Source organism: Salvia splendens, chromosome 17 (assembly GCF_004379255.2).
Source record: "Salvia splendens isolate huo1 chromosome 17, SspV2, whole genome shotgun sequence".
NCBI lineage: Eukaryota > Viridiplantae > Streptophyta > Magnoliopsida > Lamiales > Lamiaceae > Salvia > Salvia splendens.
The window spans coordinates 14,378,436-14,396,162 of NC_056048.1; the positions used below are offsets into that span (position 1 = coordinate 14,378,436).

At 41.6% G+C, this 17,727-nt stretch overlaps 2 protein-coding genes across 2 annotated transcripts; one reads left to right on the top strand and one right to left on the bottom strand.

Moving 5' to 3' along the window:
• The first annotated feature begins 723 nt into the window (after positions 1-723).
• Positions 724-4,172, top strand: LOC121773944 (transmembrane protein 53-like). Its single transcript, XM_042170856.1, has 4 exons — positions 724-1,350; positions 1,434-1,536; positions 3,451-3,623; positions 3,817-4,172. Exons 1-4 carry the CDS (start codon positions 770-772, stop codon positions 4,082-4,084), a joined length of 1,125 nt encoding a protein of 374 aa, XP_042026790.1. The 5' UTR covers positions 724-769; the 3' UTR covers positions 4,085-4,172.
• Positions 4,173-6,334: 2,162 nt separating this feature from the next.
• LOC121773325 (putative glucose-6-phosphate 1-epimerase) lies at positions 6,335-17,489 on the bottom strand. Its single transcript, XM_042170155.1, has 10 exons — positions 17,322-17,489; positions 17,105-17,212; positions 8,839-8,949; positions 8,526-8,577; positions 8,172-8,309; positions 7,953-8,051; positions 7,368-7,465; positions 6,842-6,949; positions 6,678-6,759; positions 6,335-6,610 (listed from the first exon to the last, which is right to left on the bottom strand). Exons 1-10 carry the CDS (start codon positions 17,378-17,380, stop codon positions 6,545-6,547), a joined length of 921 nt encoding a protein of 306 aa, XP_042026089.1. The 5' UTR covers positions 17,381-17,489; the 3' UTR covers positions 6,335-6,544.
• Positions 17,490-17,727: the final 238 nt, after the last annotated feature.

Here is a 17,727-nt window from a genome sequence, read left to right on the forward strand (position 1 = left end):
AGGATGCACAGGAGTTCCCGTCCCCTCCCCCGTTTGCTCGCCGCACTCGTCCGATTGGTCAAAGGCGGGCGCAACGGGCTCGCCATGCCTCCCAGGAGGTCCAGTCGGCATCCCCGCCTGTTGGCCAGTCGACAGCCGACCTCGCCTTCTTCGCGCGTCAACAAACGCACTCTCAGATGTGGAATGTCTTAGCTGAATGGAGGGCGGCAACCGACCCCGAGGAGAAGAGTTTTCTCCACGCGTTGCTCGTGAGTATGCGGGCCGATTTAACCTCTGCCGCGGCACAGGTGAGGGCCTCAGACGCGGGCTCAGATGCCGCAAATTTGGGTGTCCCGGATAGCGGCGACAACGGCGGCGACAACGGCGACGACGACAAGGAGTGAGGCGGAGGCGGGGGGCTCGTGTGTGGAGGAGGATTTTTTTATTTATGTAATTTTTTTAAATATTAATGTATTTTTTTAATTAATGTAATTTTTAAAATTTTAATATTATTATTAAGTATTCCCGTTTCTGTTTTAGAAATTTTATTCCGTATTTTGTGTGATTGTTAATTATTTATTTTTATAATTTTGTTTATTGTGGCTAGGCTATGACTGGGCTATTACTTGTCCAATTGCTTGACCTGATGATGTGGCAGGAGAAGTTTGTGGCTAGCTATGGTTGGGCTTATGATTGTCCAAAACCATGGTGATGCTATAACAAATTAAGTTTGAAATTGAAGTTTGTGATTTATTTTGGGGGTTCGCTCTCCAAGGTCCCATTCCAATCAATGGCGGCTTCCGCCTACATTCTCCACTCCTCCTACCGCCGTTCTACCACTTCACTCCCCCTTTACCACCTCCCTCGTCTTTCACGTCAATCCGTCTCATCCCCACACCGATTCCCCTCTCTCTCCCTCCTCTCCCTCAATCACCACTCCTCCAAATTCCCCTCTTTCAATCCATTTCCCTTTTCCGCGCCGCCCAATTTCTCCATCTCCGCTACTCGCCTCCTACTCGGCCACCAAAACTCCTCATTCCGCTGGAATTTCGCCCATGGGGCAATACCTACCGATCACAGAAACAGTATCGGCGCTAGCCATACCGATTCCGAGGTTGCGGTGGTGATACTTGGGTGGCTGGGGGCAAAGCCGAAGCACCTTAGACGGTACGTTGAGATGTACAACGCAAGGGGCATTCATGCCGTTACATTTGTTGCTTCCGTAATGGATGTGCTTTCCTTCGATTTGGGGAGGAAGTTGGAGGAGAGGGTGCGGAGCCTTGCCGATGAGCTTGCGGCGTGGCTGTCCGATCACGGTGGCCGCGATCGCATCTTGATCTTCCATACCTTCAGCAACACTGGCTGGCTAGCGTAGGTCGAGTCCTATAGTTGATGTTGGTGTTTCATGGTTTGGGATTTTGTTGTTATTAATTTAGGGTTTGGTTTGATCGCAGGTATGGTGCCATTCTTGATAATTTGAAGGATAGGCAGGATTTGTTGGAGAAGATTAAAGGATGTGTAGTGGATTCAGGAGGAGACCCTGATATCGATCCCAAGGTTTGTTTTGGTGCACCCTTTTTGTTGTATTACTGTTGGATGACATATAAGTGATAATTTTTGCCTAGTTTTGGTGTGTTAGAGTTTTAGTTTTTCAACATGTGTAAGATGATAGGTGTTTGGTTTGGGTTGATTAGACATGGCTTTAGTCTTATGATATCTTTTTGTTTGGGTGGACTCGGCCTAGTACTTAAATCTCAGTTCTCCACATACAAAGACTTAGTCTTGTCTTGTGAGTCTAGGCCTCACTTCAGTTTCGGACCAGAAACCATAGGGAAAAAAAAATCTAATTTCGACCGGTTGGTGCGACAGCGGTCCACGATTCCTCTGGTGATCGACTACTCATCACCTCCCCGGTTTTCCTCCTTTGTTTTCCTGGCCACAATAGCAAATTGAGCTGAAGAATCCGCTGCCACCCCTAGTGCGCAAGCATTGAAAGTTATATGCGGTGTCTGGTCGGACTTTCGGCAGTGGCAGTGGACTTAGGATTAGAGTTGACTGCTAAGGAAGATGAAGGGGCTCACCTTAATATGTTGTTCATATTTGAAATTTTTAAACGTGTATTCACTATTAGTGTAAAACTGGTATAGGTCTTTTAAATGCATTTATTACAATTGTTGTAGGTCTCACTAATCGGTGTACAACTGCTGTTGTAAGTCTTTATTACTCAAATAAATTGTTAAGTACCAATATGTGCAAATGTTCTGTAATTTATGATAAGCGTGTTCAGATACAGGATTGGGATAAGTTTTTGTTGATTATAGTCTTAAACTAGTTTTTTAACTGTAAATTTAGCAACAAACTTAAATCAGTTGTAATTATCTGGAATTGTGGTAATTCTAACTTCTGATTGTTTTGAATTATTCAATTTTTAGACTGTTATTGTACCATGTTGTCCCTGCGCCTAAGGTTTTTACCTATTTGCTCCGGTACACCCCCCATTCTTGACAATTGGGGGTGGTGGTACAACAAAATTAATTGAACCAGTGGCACTATCTCCCCAGCCAGTGGATCTTCACTTGCCAGATATAGCAGAGTCAGCGAAATAAGAAGTAGAACCTTGGGGTGAAGGGTGATGTAGGGTGGTACATGAAGCGAAGACGGTGGGTGTTGTGACATATGGGTCAACTGTTGTCTCTACACAGCTAACAGGGTAATCGATGCAATTGACTGGAACGTTGTAGGTACCGATGTCGTGGGCATTGAGGATGAGTTCTTTAATGTATGGATTGGATGATATTTTGAAACCAGTTCTCATCTAGGTGTAGTATGCGTCCATTGCCTTGTCTAATCATTGTTGCCTCTTCCCTATATGATATGAATAGAGCCTGCTCTGCTACTGTAATCCAATACCTGAGTTAAGAACCTAACTAAGGCAGTATGGCATCCATAAAGCAAGGACTATATGGAAGTGGGTCCTAACTTGCTTTGCCGGCATGAACAAAAACCATTAGGAAGGATCCACTCTTGGCTAAGCTCTTTGGGCAGACTTTCTTTATTATACTATACACCCCAACCCCACCTCTCATAAATAAAGGGCAGCACCGAAGAAAGGAAAGATCGAGATGGTGGTTTTTGAATTGCTGATTGAGTTTTCTACAAACAAAGCAAGCTAGAACATATTATCTTATCCAACCTTCTTGCCTGTGCATAGCTCCCCTTTATAACTTGACACAGGCTCTGAATTTTGAGATTCACACGTTGCTGATTATTTTGTAAACTGTAGTGCTTAAGTAATGGTGATTGTGGTGTAGTGGGTTAGAAATAAGTCAAGGATAAAATTTAAAGCATGATTGTTTATGTAAAGATTCCTTTGTAGGTATGTGATGTTTACTTGACCTTGGTTTATGGATACCTTATTGATTGGTTTTGCTAAGAAGTGTGGCTGGCAGAAAATGATTTGGATTGTTTCAGGTTTGGGCTGCTGGATTTACCACTGCTTTGCTAAAGAAAAGCAGCTCAGCTACTTATTCATCCACAGAAACAGCTCAATCGAACGAATCACATCCCTTTTGTGTTGAAACCTTGATGTTGGGTGCATTTGAGAAGCTGTTCTCCTTTCTTCTTAACTTGCCTGATGTAAACAGGTAAAAGCTCATTCAGTATGAATAGGAATTGAGTTTGTGTTTGAGGTAGCTCAATTCTAAACATGGGTAAGGTAGCCTGTAGTTTTTTAGGTTTCATTATGATAAATCTCTCTATCTGCATTGCATCATAACGTGAGTAGTGAAGCGACTGAAAAAGGTCTCCCATGAAGAGTTATATTGCTTTGTGTAACAGGAGACTGCGAAAGATCATATCCATCCTCTCGAGGAGTCAGCCACCTTGTCCGCAACTGTATCTGTATAGTACTGGAGATAAGGTTATCCCATTTCAAAGAGTCGAGACATTCATGGATGAGCAGAGGCAAAATGGGAAACTACACGTCTTCTCTTTTGATTTTGGCTCATCTCCTCACGTGGATCATTATCGCACATTTCCTGATGTGTATGCTTCTCAACTCGACAATTTTTTGAAAGAATGTTTGAGCTTTGTAGGGAAGTTGTAGAACCAATAGTAGTACTAATTTTTATTAAGAACTACTCATATTTGCAACAATTAATTTTAACCACAAGCGTCATTTTATATTTGTAACACGATGAGGTGCGTTATAATACTAACTTTTCTTAAATTGTTAATTTGCTAGCCCATCAACGTAGTGTATTAAAAATGTCAACACGATCACATTGAAATGTCAGCACATATTTGTGTTGACATTTTGTCAACACAATGTATTAAAATATCAACGTAAGTTTATGTTGACATTTCAGTATGATCTTGTTGACATTTTTAATACACTACGTTGATGAGTTAACAATTTAAGAAAAGTTAGCAACATATTACAACCTGTAACACTATTATATCATGTGTAAGAATATTATTTATAAATGGATATATTTAATTATTTATAAATGCACAACTCGTTGTACCGAGCATATTTGGGCTTTCTTGGTAGTACTCCATCCGGTCGTATCTAATTATTGTGAGTTAGAAATTATTTGATTTTGTAAAGGAAAGCGAATTAAAAAAATTAATGGAAGGTGAACTTTATTTTTATACATTAATATATAATAATTGTGAGTAAAAGAAGTTAGTGAATCGTGTAGTCTACTTATTAAAAATAAAATAAAAAAGAAGCGTGGTAAAGAAATATGAGATATTTAAAGGAGAGTAGACTGTTTTGACATGTTAGTTGGTCTTCTTAGGAATAGTAGATAAGTATTTTTTGTCCATATAAAAACTAGCAATTTCAAATTTTGGTATAATAATACCCTACGTCCATGTCCATTCATTACTGTCCACCAATATAACACCGTGGTCTGTATGTTGATCGTCGTCTTGCTTGGGGGGCTGCTGTGCAACTCATGTTGGTGGCCGATAGAGCCCTCTATCTCTACGTCTCCTTGCTTGAAGTTTGTTTGCGAATTTAGGTGTTGAATTAAAAGATTTTTAAAAAGAACTAGTCACTTGGGCTCGAAAAGAATTAATTTGGGTGAAAAAGGCTTCTTAATGAATTATAATTCTTCTTCATCGACCGTCAAGGTCCAAAACTCTCTCAAGTCTTGAAAAGAAACAAAGATTAACCAAAAAATCCGGCATCAAAATCAACATTGTTTCGAGCTCAACTAAAAAGGTAGGAAAAAGTCGGGTGTTACCCTCTCTCTCACATTTTATTATAACATTAATAGTATAAAAAAGTATGACCACCTTCCACTAACCTTTTCAACTAACTTTCTTACGTTTCTTAAAATCCATGCATGGTCAAAATTCTCCTTCTATTGGTGGACTGAGGGAGTAATATTTTACTACAGTTTTAATTTTTGAAATAAATTTGTGCTCACTTAATCCTTTCCATTCAATATTTTTTAGAATCTTATTTTCAAATAAATTTATTAATAAATTCTGAAAAAAAGTTCCTACTCCTATTTATATACTCCACAATTATTACTAAATAAATAGATTAATAAATAAATATTTATATAATTTATCAAAATATACTGATAAATATTACAAAGCAAATGTTGTTGTGGGAAATTACAAATGCAATTATATATTATTAAATAATACTCCCTCCGTCCCGTAGTAGTGGAGACATTTCTTTTCGGCACGAAGATTAAGAAAAATTGTGTTAAGTAGGTTAGGTAAAGGAAGAATAAAGTAAGAAATGTAAAAAGGTAGAGAGACGGAGAGAGAATAAAACAAGAGAGAGTAAAGTAAGTGAAAAAAAATGTGTTGACATTTACTAAAATGGGAAATGATTCCACTACTATGGAACGTACCAAAATGATAAAATGACTCCACTATTATGGAACAAAGAGAGTAGAAAATAAATAATTTTTTAAACAATACTATCAATTTGTCTATTTTTGCTCTAAACCCTAAACAATACTATTTTTTTTTACTAATTTACATATTTTTGCTATTTGCTTATGAGAATAAGTTTACTCGGTAAGTTTTAGTATTATTTAAATAATTTTCTAATATTCTGAGAAAAAATTTACTCAAAAATTAATATTCCCTCCGAGGGTTGAGTCATTTTTTTCAAGTTATTTCCCTATATGACAATAATTAACTCACTTTTCCTTACCTACTTTATTTTCTATCTTAGTTTATCCACTTTTCTACTATTCTCTTTACTTTTTCGTCTGTTTGTTACTTTTCTCTACATTTTATTGAGCAGATGAAATTGTGAGATAAATAATCCTATACTCGGTTGTAAGGAAGGAGTCAATTAGCGAGTACATCTCAGTACGCAAAATTATTAACATTGGCAGGCACATTTTTGATTGATTTGGTGTCATGCGTTTGATTCAACAACACCCAAAAACGTGAAATTTTGTTGATGAGATCAATTATGATAGCAATTAAAAATTATACTCACAAGTTAAAAACAGAGATACTTCTGCTTTTCAAACGACTTTATTCACTGTACGGCTCGAACGGGACCAAGCCCGATCTTATCAGCAGTTCAAACGATGCTTAAATGCTGCGACGCAGTCCAAGACTCATTTGGCTCTAGCTTAACCTCTCCAATCTGAGTCATGATAATTATCAGAAATTTGTATTTTTACTGCAAACAATAATCTGAGGATCTCCCGTACCTTGGCATTTTCAACACATACAAAATCTTTATAGCACGATTCCATTGTTAGGTGCGGGTTCCACAAAACAGCATCCGACCAACTGTGAACAGAAGTTGACAATCAAGACCGTGCAAGCGTTAAGATGGAATAAATGAAAGAATGAGACAAAGCATCTCACTTACTTTGTATTCTTTATGGTGATGACACCCCCCAAACCATTGTCAAGCTGCAGCTCCGTAGGTGCTTCGAGATAAACGCAATCTACAAATCCGGGAAATGTGACTAAAGCCCTATGAAAACAAAGTGAAGGTCAGGAAGTAATCTGTATATATATTGCTTCTGCTTGATTAATGTAGAAAGTGCTACTGTGATGAGAGAAAATGTTGCTCTAGAAACTAAGACCATAAATTACTATCCTAAGAACCGGCTATACGGAAAAGGAAAGCACTAGCAAAATTCACATTGGAAGAACCAAAAATGAGAAATCACAAAGTTTACATGGTGCTAAATTTAGTGATGTTTATTTAGTATTAGCAGGATTCAAATAAACGAACAAAAAGATGTAAAAGTCTATTCCTACAGGTGCTACCTTCGTTTAGTGGCATTTATATTTTCATACAGATATACTTTGTCCCCTACATGTATTATCTTTGCCTACTCTAAAGATTACTACAGTAAATTACTGAATAGCTTATATTAGGTGAATACCTTTCCTCCTTGCCCTCCACTGGGTTTTTTGGATCGGGATCTTTGTTCAATGTTTTGCAGCCCTTTAAACCTTTTACAGATGCCCTAGTTACCAAAGCCTACACATAAGAAATTTAACGCTGACAATTCCATAATTTACTCACAGGATCTTAACTACTGACAAAATTGTGGTGTAAGTTATAGATAAGAAATATTTCCATATATCTGAAACTAACCAATACTATACTCCCTCCGTCCCACTCTAAGTGGAGCATTTCTATTCCGGCACGGGATTTCATGTAGTGTTGTTTTGTGAGTTAAGTGGAGAGAATGAAGTAAGGGAGAGGGAAAAAGTAGAGAGAGTAATGTTTCTATTTTTAGAAATGTTTCATTTAGGGTGGGACATTCCAAAAAAGGAAAATGGTTCACTTAGAGTGGGACGTAGGGAGTATTATTTACAAAGTCTCCCACAATATTCAATAATCATTGCTATTTTAGTTAATGAAATCCCAACACAATTTTAATTAGTACTTCTACTTTCTTAAAGTAATCATGGAACATCAATAACCAATCTCTAAAAATAAAGATAATATAGAAAATACTTACCCGGAAGTATGTATGCAGGGCAGTAGTAAATGAAAAAGGCTTTGCATCAGTATTTGTTACTTTTAACTCGGTTGAGAGAGCATTTCTATCGAGAGTAACCTGCAAGAGAGACAGCATATGAGTAAAGCTGAGCTGAAGCATATTGAGTGTTGTTTAGAAAGTTAACAGATGCAAAAAATGAAATCTAGTACCAGAAACAACATAGTAAAATTTTGTAACCTTATATAGAGCCTGGAAACTGTAATCCCACATAGCACGGCTATATGGACCATCTTTCAGCTCCAGAGTAATAGAAGGATTTCCATCCACAGTTTCAGAATTAACAATGGACCAACTCATATTTCTCGCAAACCCATGCTGCAATCATGTATTAAAAGTAGTTATGTTCAGCATTGAAGATACACCAAGTGATAGTCTTATAAAGCAGGACTAAGTTCCGTGTTTCAAATGTTAATAGCTCTCAGCTCAGTAACCAAGATGTTGGAGCCTCAGCAAATTCTTTAATTATACACAGTTAAGATAACAACAGAAAAGAACTTTTGTTTAGGGGGTGAAGGAGAAAGAATGAATTACCTGCTGAATTGCTCCAGGTCCAAACTGTGGAAAACAGTGTGGTATTCCTCCACTGTTTCCAAAGAAAGTACAAAAGCATACTTTAACTAGTTATTCTCAAATTTATACTTGAAAGGAGAACAAGTATTATCAACCCTACAACAATGAAATAAAACCGTCCTGTTGGACAAATTGCAAGGTCACATAGCTTGATTAGGGCTTAGGAAAAAGAAAATATCTAGTAGCAATGAAACTAATACTATCAGATAAGGAATTTTCTTTTTACATATTTTAAAATTTTTGAGTAATCATTATTTAACATCACATTGCATACCTGATGGGCTTCTGCCCAGTAAACACAGCATCTGGCCGAACAAAGAGGAGGTCCTTATTTGCTACTTTCCATGATGTCACACAACCCCCATAGAGATACAGCTCCGCCTCACTGAAAAAGAATGGACACAGATAATTAAAGTTAGCAAATTCTAGAATACTGAATGAACATCTTCAAGAAGGCCTCAGGAGTCGGTCAAACATCAAGCATTAATTTCAAAGGAAGTCATCAGTGTGTCAAGAGACAAGCATCTCAGAAGCATAAGAAGAGTTGCTATACATTTTGAAAGAACAATGTAGGTTGAGTAAAACTGTGGGGTAACTGTTAAGAACCATAACAGCTTGTAAAAAAGCTGACACCAAAAATCCAAAAATTATTCATTTTTATACAATGCTTACTTCTTTGATACTCTAATGCCCTTGATTATTTTGGTTTTGGGTGATTAAATGAAGTGAATATATCGCACCTAATGTAAACTAGGTTACAAGCAATGGTGAACGGCATAACTGGATCAAGGAAAATCTTTTCAGATATTAAACATTTAAAAAGAGCTCAGTTTCGAGTTTCAACCAACACCATCTAGCTTGGCCAAATGATGGAGTACGTACTAAACAGCAGTAAAGCCCATCAGCCTAAATCCCAGAGAAAGAGTATCAGTTCGGCGTTACCAAAGAGTTCGGCCCCAGCCTATAGCTCGGTAAAAGCCGACCAATCAAGCTCTACAAAGCTGCTCGGCAATAGTTCAGCAGTTCGGTCTCAGCATCGGCAAAAGCTGCTCGGCAATACCGAACTGGGAGCCACGACCTCCACTACACGATCTATCTAGTGGTGGACCCATGCAGGCTCTCATGACCTCCACGACATCCACGACATAATTACTGATGATGTAAGCCACTGCCTAGTCAGTGGCCATGCAGGATCTCATGACCTCCATGACCTCCACGACTTAGGGTGGTGATGCAAGCCACGATCTCAGTTCAATATATAAATAGAACTTAGATCTGATAGACCAGGATTTACTAACTCTAGAGATAAAAAGATCATATAGCAAGTCTGTGTTGTAAGCTGTAATCCCAGATCAAGCAATACAATCTTGCCCTCCCTTCTTCCCGTGGACGTAGATTTACTTCAGTAAATCGAACCACGTAAATTCTTTGTGTCGTAGTCTTTATCTTCTACCAGCATTTACAAACATCAGAAATTCGCGGATTCATCACTGGCGCCGTCTGTGGGAAAACCAGAGAACCAAATCTGTGATAAAGCGAATTTTTGATCCTTTTTCCACCACTAAAAAAAAAAAAAAAAATGCATACCAGATCACATAACACCCGTGCCTCCGTCCGTGATAACCATGAGGAAGCTAATCCAGCAGCCCATAGGCCTGGAAAGCAGCCTCGTGAGAAATCTGTCTCCAGTTCTCACGAAGAAGGAACAAGCCACTCCAGGAGAGATCGCACCGAGTCTTCCCAGCAGCCCGATTTAAATGAAGCTGTCAAGCTGTTCTTGGCCGAGAAGCAGGAGGAGTTCTTAACCTTCCTGCAGAAGAGCCAACAGCCGGAGAAGACAACGGCGGATTCTCCCTCCTCATCCAGACATGAAAGTCACTACCGCAGTAGTGACGTGTCTTCCAGGAAAAAGAATCCTCAACCCCGACATGTTCCTGTTCCTCCTCGGTACCGGAACCACAGGAGAACTCCATCTCCTCCGTACCGAAGAGATGTCGGGTTCGCCATGTACGGAGCGTTAAAGACTCCGTTCTCGGACGATATCACCCGAACTCCTTTGCCGCGGAACTACCGGACACCGTCAATGACTTATGACGGGCTAGTGGATCCTCATGACTTCTTGGGATGCTATCAATATAATATGGCGAACCAGGGTCTCAATGAGGTCCATATGTGCAAGCTGTTCCCCGAGCTGCTCATCGGGAATGCCAGAAGGTGGTTCGACAGCCTTCCTCAAGGCAGCATTAGATCCTACCGAGATCTAATGGATGCTTTCCATAGGAGGTTCTTTCAGAAAGCGGAAGCCTGAATTACTTCGGCTCAGCTGCTTTCTATACGTCAAGGTCGCGACGAAAAGATCAGCGACTTCCTGACGAGATTCCATAAGGAATGCCTACAAGTAGATAATCTCAATGATCTACTTGTCATTTCGGCATTCCAAAATGGAATCCTGCCCGGAGCTCTCTACAGAAAGCTCGTGGAGTGCGGTCCGCAAACAGCTCAAGAAATGTGGGACATTGCGGACCAGTTTTCCCGTGCGGATGAGGCAGACCGTCGAAAACGGTCTTTAGACAGCTCATCCCGAGAAGAGAAAAAGAAGCCCGATCAAAGCGGCCAGGTGCTTCCTCGCCGAACTCCTTTTGAAAGAATTCAAAGGGCACCGGTACAAGGCAGATTGGGGCCACGTCTCAATCCTGAGAAGCCGCCCGCTCAGTTCGTACCATTAAACAAGTCAAGAACGGAAATTTTCGAACTACATTCCGATATGTTCGAAAAACCAAAGCGGATGACGAAATCAGCCGCGCGGCGACCTCAGGATCAATATTGCTCCTTCCATCAAGCCCACGGTCACGATACCGAGGAGTGCCGAAATTTGGCTGCAGGTATTGATGTTCTTGTGAAAACAGGAACGTTAAAAAAATACCAAAGCAAGCAGCCGAAAAAGAACAAAAAGCAGAGAGGTGCGAACTGCAATCCTCAGGATCCGAAAAGGCATGAAGATCCCGAAGACGACGACGAGCCGCAATATGATGGAGTAATCCAGACTATTGATGCTCTCCCTGCCGGGAAGACTAAGTCGTCCCTAAAAGCAGAACGCAGAGGTTCCAATCAAGAGGAGCCGACACATAAAAGGCTGAAGAAAGACGAAGTGATTACATTTTCAGATGCCGATCCCGTCCCAGCCATCTCTCCTCACCAAGACGCTATTGTCATTCAAGCCGGAGTGGCAAACAAACTGATCCACAGAGTATTTGTGGATACAGGAGCGTCAGTCAGCGTTCTTTTTAAAGAATGTTTCGATAAAATGGAAGTGGATCCAGCTCGGCTCAGTCCGGCTCCACTTCCTCTGAAAAGTTTCGCCCAGGAGGACACCCGCCCTGAAGGTATTATCAGCCTTCCGATCACGGTGGGAAAAGCGCCTACAAGCTCCAATACGATGATCGAGTTCTTTGTGGTGAAAGCTCGGTCCCCGTACAACATCATCCTGGGGAGAGACTGGCTCAACACAGTTCGGGCCGTTTGCTCTACTTATCACCTCACCATCAAGATCCCCACTAAAGGTGGGATAGCGGTCATCCGAGGTGATCAAAAGAGAGCAAAAGAATGTCTGCAGATTGCGCTTAAAAGTGCCGAGCAATCAGTTCGGCACCATCAAGCATAGCAATCACAGCAACCGGAGTCAGAGGCAAGCGAGATGACCGAAGTCACTTCAGAGCCGAACTCAATGACCGTTCAGTTATACGAAGATGATCCATCCAGAACGGTCAAGATCGGCTTCACAGGAACGCCTCTACTCCGGGAAAAGACCATTCAGCTCCTCAAGGAGTACAAAGATGTCTTTGCATGGTATTCGTTGGACATGACCGGAGTGCCCCCTGAGGTAATCACTCATCGGTTAAATATTGATCCTTCAATCCGGCCAGTAAAACAGAAGCAAAGACTCTTTGCGGCAGAAAGAAGCCAAGTCATCCATGACGAAGTCCGCCAATTACTAAAAGCGGATGTACTATTCGAGGTGAAATATCCTTCTTGGGTGGCCAATCCTGTGATGATCAAGAAAAAAGGAGGAGGATGGCGGATGTGCATAGATTTTACCGATCTAAACAAGCACTGTCCTAAAGATTGCTATCCCCTTCCGAATATAGATAAAAAAGTAGAAGCTTTGATCGGCTTCGAAATTTTCTGTTTTCTTGATTTATACAAAGGATATCACCAAGTGTTGATGGATGAGAGTGACGCTCCGAAAACAGCTTTTATTACCGATTTCGGCATTTTCGCTTATAAAAAGATGCCATTTGGTTTAAAGAATGCCGGAGCCACTTATCAAAGGATGGTAGACAAGCTTTTTCGGCACCTAATCGGAAAGCAGGTTGAAGTGTATGTCGACGACATAGTTGTCAAAAGCAAAAGCACTTCGGAGTACGAAGACAACCTCAAATCCACTCTCGACGTGCTCCGAAAAGCCAACCTCAAACTCAACCCCCAAAAATGTACCTTTTTGGTAGATTCGGGAAAATTTCTGGGTTGTTGGGTTTCAAAGGACGGACTCAAGGCAAATCCCTCAAAAGTTCAGGTTATTCAGAACATGGCGATGCCGAAGTCCATACACGATGTGCAAAGACTAACTGGATGTCTAGCCGCATTGAATAGATTCCTTTCCCAAGCAGCCGAAAAGCAACTGCCATTCTTCAAAGTGTTAAAAAAGGCACCAAAGTTTGAGTGGGGAGCCGAGCAGAAAAAGGCTTTTGACGAGCTCAAAAGTTATTTAGCCGAGCTTCCAATTCTCTCTGCTCCAACAGATGCCGAAGTGATTTTCTTATACTTAGCGGCATCCGATCAAACCATTAGCGCGGTGCTTGTACGAGAAGAAGGCCTAAAGCAGTTTCCCATCTACTTTACAAGCCGAGCATTAAGAGGTCCAGAAACAAGGTATCAACCTCTGGAAAAAATTGCTCTGGCGTTAGTAAATGCAGCAAGGAGACTGCGGCCATACTTCTATGCTCACAAGGTATGCGTCTTAACCGATCTGCCTCTTCGGCAAGTTTTGACCAAGCCAGAAGCATCAGGCAGAATCGCCAAATGGGCCATAGAGCTGGGAGAACACTCAATCGAGTACCTACCTCGGAAAGCCATCAAGGGACAAGCCTTGGCAGATTTTCTTGCAGAGGCCAAGTTCGATCAAGCAATTCCTGTTATTGCCGAACAGAAGAATTCTGAAAATGCCGAACTAGCACAGCCCTTGGAATCCGAAGTAGAGCCGCCGGACTGCTGGAGCGGATTCGTAGATGGAGCTTCAAACAAGATGGGAAGTGGAGCTGGTATTTTACTTGTCGCTCCCGACGGACCCGAGGTAACCTACTCACTTCGGTTCCTATTCCCCACTACTAATAATGAAGCCGAGTACGAAGCCCTCCTGGCCGGACTCCAGTTAGCGCAAAGTCTGCTCGTCAAATCTCTCAAAGTCCATTGTGATTCACAAGTCATAGTAAATCACATGTTGGGTACAAGTGAAGCTCGTGACGAGAGAATGAAGAAGTATTTGGACAAAGCGCAAAGCATCAGCCGAAGTTTCTCCTATTTTCGGATAATCCGCATTCCCAGAGCGGAAAATAGCCGAGCAGATACCTTAAGTAAGTTGGCCTCAGATCCGAGCTCAAGGGCGGAAGAATTAATGCATCGAAGCATTGATGAAGCCGAGGTACATTCAGTATCCAGCTCGCCGAACTGGATGACGCCGGTCTTGCAGTATCTGGATCAAGGACAATTGCCCGAGGATAAGAGAGAAGCTCGGAAGATCACGTGCCGAGCACTTCGGTACGAACTTCATGAAGGAGTCCTCTTTAGAAAGTCTTACCTCCAGCCGTTATTGCGGTGCGTAGGACCAGAAGAGACGGACTACATCCTCAGAGAAGTTCATGAAGGATCGTGCGGTAGCCACATCGGAGCCAGAGCTTTAGCTAAAAAAGTTCTGAGATGGGGATATTATTGGCCAACCATGGTACAAGAGGCAGTGCAGCTCGTCAAGAAGTGTACGAAGTGCCAAATTCATGCAAATATCCCAAGGATGCCGCAGACCGATCTATACACTATGCAAAGCCCTTGGCCTTTTATGCAATGGGGCATAGACATAGTGGGACCACTACCACAAGCTCCTAGGCAAATGAAATTCCTTATCGTTGCCGTGGACTACTTCACGAAGTGGGTGGAGGCTGAACCATTAGCTACGATAACGAGCTCAAGGGCATTGGACTTCGTCTGGAAAAACATAGTGTGCCGATTTGGCATACCCCACATCCTCATCTCGGATAACGGGACTCAGTTCACCGACAAGACGTTCAAAAATTGGTGCCAAGAGCTGAATATTCAACAGCGGTTCACTTCGGTCTCTCATCCACAAGCAAACGGACAAACGGAGGTAACAAATCGTATCCTGGTGAAAGGGTTAAAAGCTCGGTTAGAACAAGCCAAAGGACAATGGGTAGAAAATCTCCCTCAAGTCCTATGGTCCTACCGAACTACACCCACAACCTCCAACGGTGAAACTCCGTACAGTCTTGTGTACGGCACTGAAGCCGTGATTCCGGTGGAGATCGGCATACCCAGTCCCCGAACTCTAAATTTCTCAGCAGAAATGAATGACGACGGACTGAGAGCCGAGCTAGATCTTGCCGAAGAAAGAAGAGAATTGGCATGCATAAAAGCAGCCAAGTACAAGGAGCAAGTAGCCCGGTATTATAACCAAAGGGTGAAAAAGCTGCAATTTCAAGTGGGAGATCTCGTCTTGAGAAACAACGAAGTAAGCCGAGCAGAAAAGCTGGGCAAGCTCGAACCCACATGGGAAGGTCCGTATCGGGTGTCAGAAGTCCTCGGCAAAGGGTCTTACAAATTGGCTCACATGTCAGGAGAACAGGTACCCCGAACATGGCACATTTCCAACCTCAAGAAGTTCCATTTGTAAGAGACAGTCCGGTCAGTCAGTCTTGAGTCCTGTTCGTCAAATGTGCTTTATTTGGTTTGCTTGGTCTTTATTTGTCTCTGTGCGTTTTGTCTGTGTGTTTTGTCTGTCTCTGTGCGTGTCGTCTCTTACAAATGTTACTGAGGTATCTTGTTCTTCGAAGGCTGATCCCCTTCTTAGAACATATATAAGCCAACGATTGTGAGTCAAAGCTTCTAAAGAGGATACAAGACCACAATTCAGCTTAAACAAGCAGTTCGTCTGAAACGAGCTGCAATAAGCCAACGATTGTGAGTCAAAGCTTCTAAAGAGGATACAAGACCACAATTCAGCTTAAACAAGCAGTTCGTCTGAAACGAGCTGCAATAAGCCAACGATTGTGAAGTCCAAGCTTCTAAAGAGGATACAAGACCGCAATTCAGCTTAAGAATCAAGCACTTCGTCTGAAACGAACTGCAACGAAAGTCCGATTCTCGCGATAAAACTTGCCTGAATTAGGACAAGGGAAAGTCCGATCCACGCGATAAAACTCGCCAAATTAGGACACAAGACGAGTCCGGTCAAAGATGTTTATTTCATCAGACCAAAGACGAGTCCGGTCAAAGATGTTTATTTCATCAGACCAAAGACGAGTCCGGTCAAAGATGTTTATTTCATCAGACCAAAGACGAGTCCGGTCAAAGATGTTTATTTCATCAGACCAAAGACGAGTCCGGTCAAAGATGTTTATTTCATCAGACCAAAGACGAGTCCGGTCAAAGATGTTTATTTCATCAGACCAAAGACGAGTCCGGTCAAAGAAGAGTTCACTTCATAAGACCGAGGACAAACATCAACTTACCCCGTACCTTTATCCAGAATGCCGAAGTAATTCACTTCGCTTTTGGGGGGGGTAGTGATGGAGTACGTACTAAACAGCAGTAAAGCCCATCAGCCTAAATCCCAGAGAAAGAGTATCAGTTCGGCGTTACCAAAGAGTTCGGCCCCAGCCTATAGCTCGGTAAAAGCCGACCAATCAAGCTCTACAAAGCTGCTCGGCAATAGTTCAGCAGTTCGGTCTCAGCATCGGCAAAAGCTGCTCGGCAATACCGAACTGGGAGCCACGACCTCCACTACACGATCTATCTAGTGGTGGACCCATGCAGGCTCTCATGACCTCCACGACATCCACGACATAATTACTGATGATGTAAGCCACTGCCTAGTCAGTGGCCATGCAGGATCTCATGACCTCCATGACCTCCACGACTTAGGGTGGTGATGCAAGCCACGATCTCAGTTCAATATATAAATAGAACTTAGATCTGATAGACCAGGATTTACTAACTCTAGAGATAAAAAGATCATATAGCAAGTCTGTGTTGTAAGCTGTAATCCCAGATCAAGCAATACAATCTTGCCCTCCCTTCTTCCCGTGGACGTAGATTTACTTCAGTAAATCGAACCACGTAAATTCTTTGTGTCGTAGTCTTTATCTTCTACCAGCATTTACAAACATCAGAAATTCGCGGATTCATCACCAAACTTTAGTAGCATTTGCAAAAACAATAAAAATTTGAATGAAGAAATGTATGAATTAAAATACCTTCCATGAACAGAAGTCAAAACAACCTTGGGCAAATCGCCCAAACCCTGGCCAACTTTCACATTTTCAACCTTGGCGCCCGCGGAAGCCATTGCTACACCAGAAAATCTGCGAATCAAGACAAATTTTAGAAGGCTTTGTGTGGCTCTTTTTCTCTCTAAACTGAAGAAAAGACAATCAAAATGTAGACGTGAATGAGGATGCGGTATGAACTCACCGGCTGACTCGGCGAGGTGTAACGGCGGAGAAAGAGCATGTCATCGGCAACGCCGCCATCTTCGCTAAGACTGATTCTTTTGTTTAAGTGATGCACAAATTTCTACTACTTATATTTCTCTTTTCTTATTAGTAAATATTGAGTGAGGATTTTATGATTTGTCCATCACACAATCGCAACTAAAAACAAACCAAAAAAGGGACGATGATAATTTATATTGAAAAATAACGTGTTTGGTTTGGCCTGGCCTAAGGCCATTAGTAGTATTGCCTTTAAAATCCATTTTCACCATTTTTTATCAGCATCTTAAATTATGGCCACATGTCTCAAAATCCACCCTAAAATCGGTCACAACTTAAAGCATCTTTTATCATTTACACCAAACTTAAACTCATTTTAATATAAA

Coding starts and splice junctions, on each gene's coding strand:
- LOC121773944 (XM_042170856.1), top strand. CDS start 770: ATGGCGGCTTCCGCCTACATTCTCCACTCCTCCTACCGCCGTTCTACC. Junction 1,537..3,450: donor ACCCTGATATCGATCCCAAG/GTTTGTTTTGGT, acceptor GGATTGTTTCAG/GTTTGGGCTGCTGGATTTAC. Junction 3,624..3,816: donor AACTTGCCTGATGTAAACAG/GTAAAAGCTCAT, acceptor TTTGTGTAACAG/GAGACTGCGAAAGATCATAT.
- LOC121773325 (XM_042170155.1), bottom strand. CDS start 17,380: ATGGCGGCGTTGCCGATGACATGCTCTTTCTCCGCCGTTACACCTCGC. Junction 17,213..17,321: donor ACACCTCGCCGAGTCAGCCG/GTGAGTTCATAC, acceptor CTTGATTCGCAG/ATTTTCTGGTGTAGCAATGG. Junction 8,052..8,171: donor GTTTCCAGGCTCTATATAAG/GTTACAAAATTT, acceptor TCTCTCTTGCAG/GTTACTCTCGATAGAAATGC.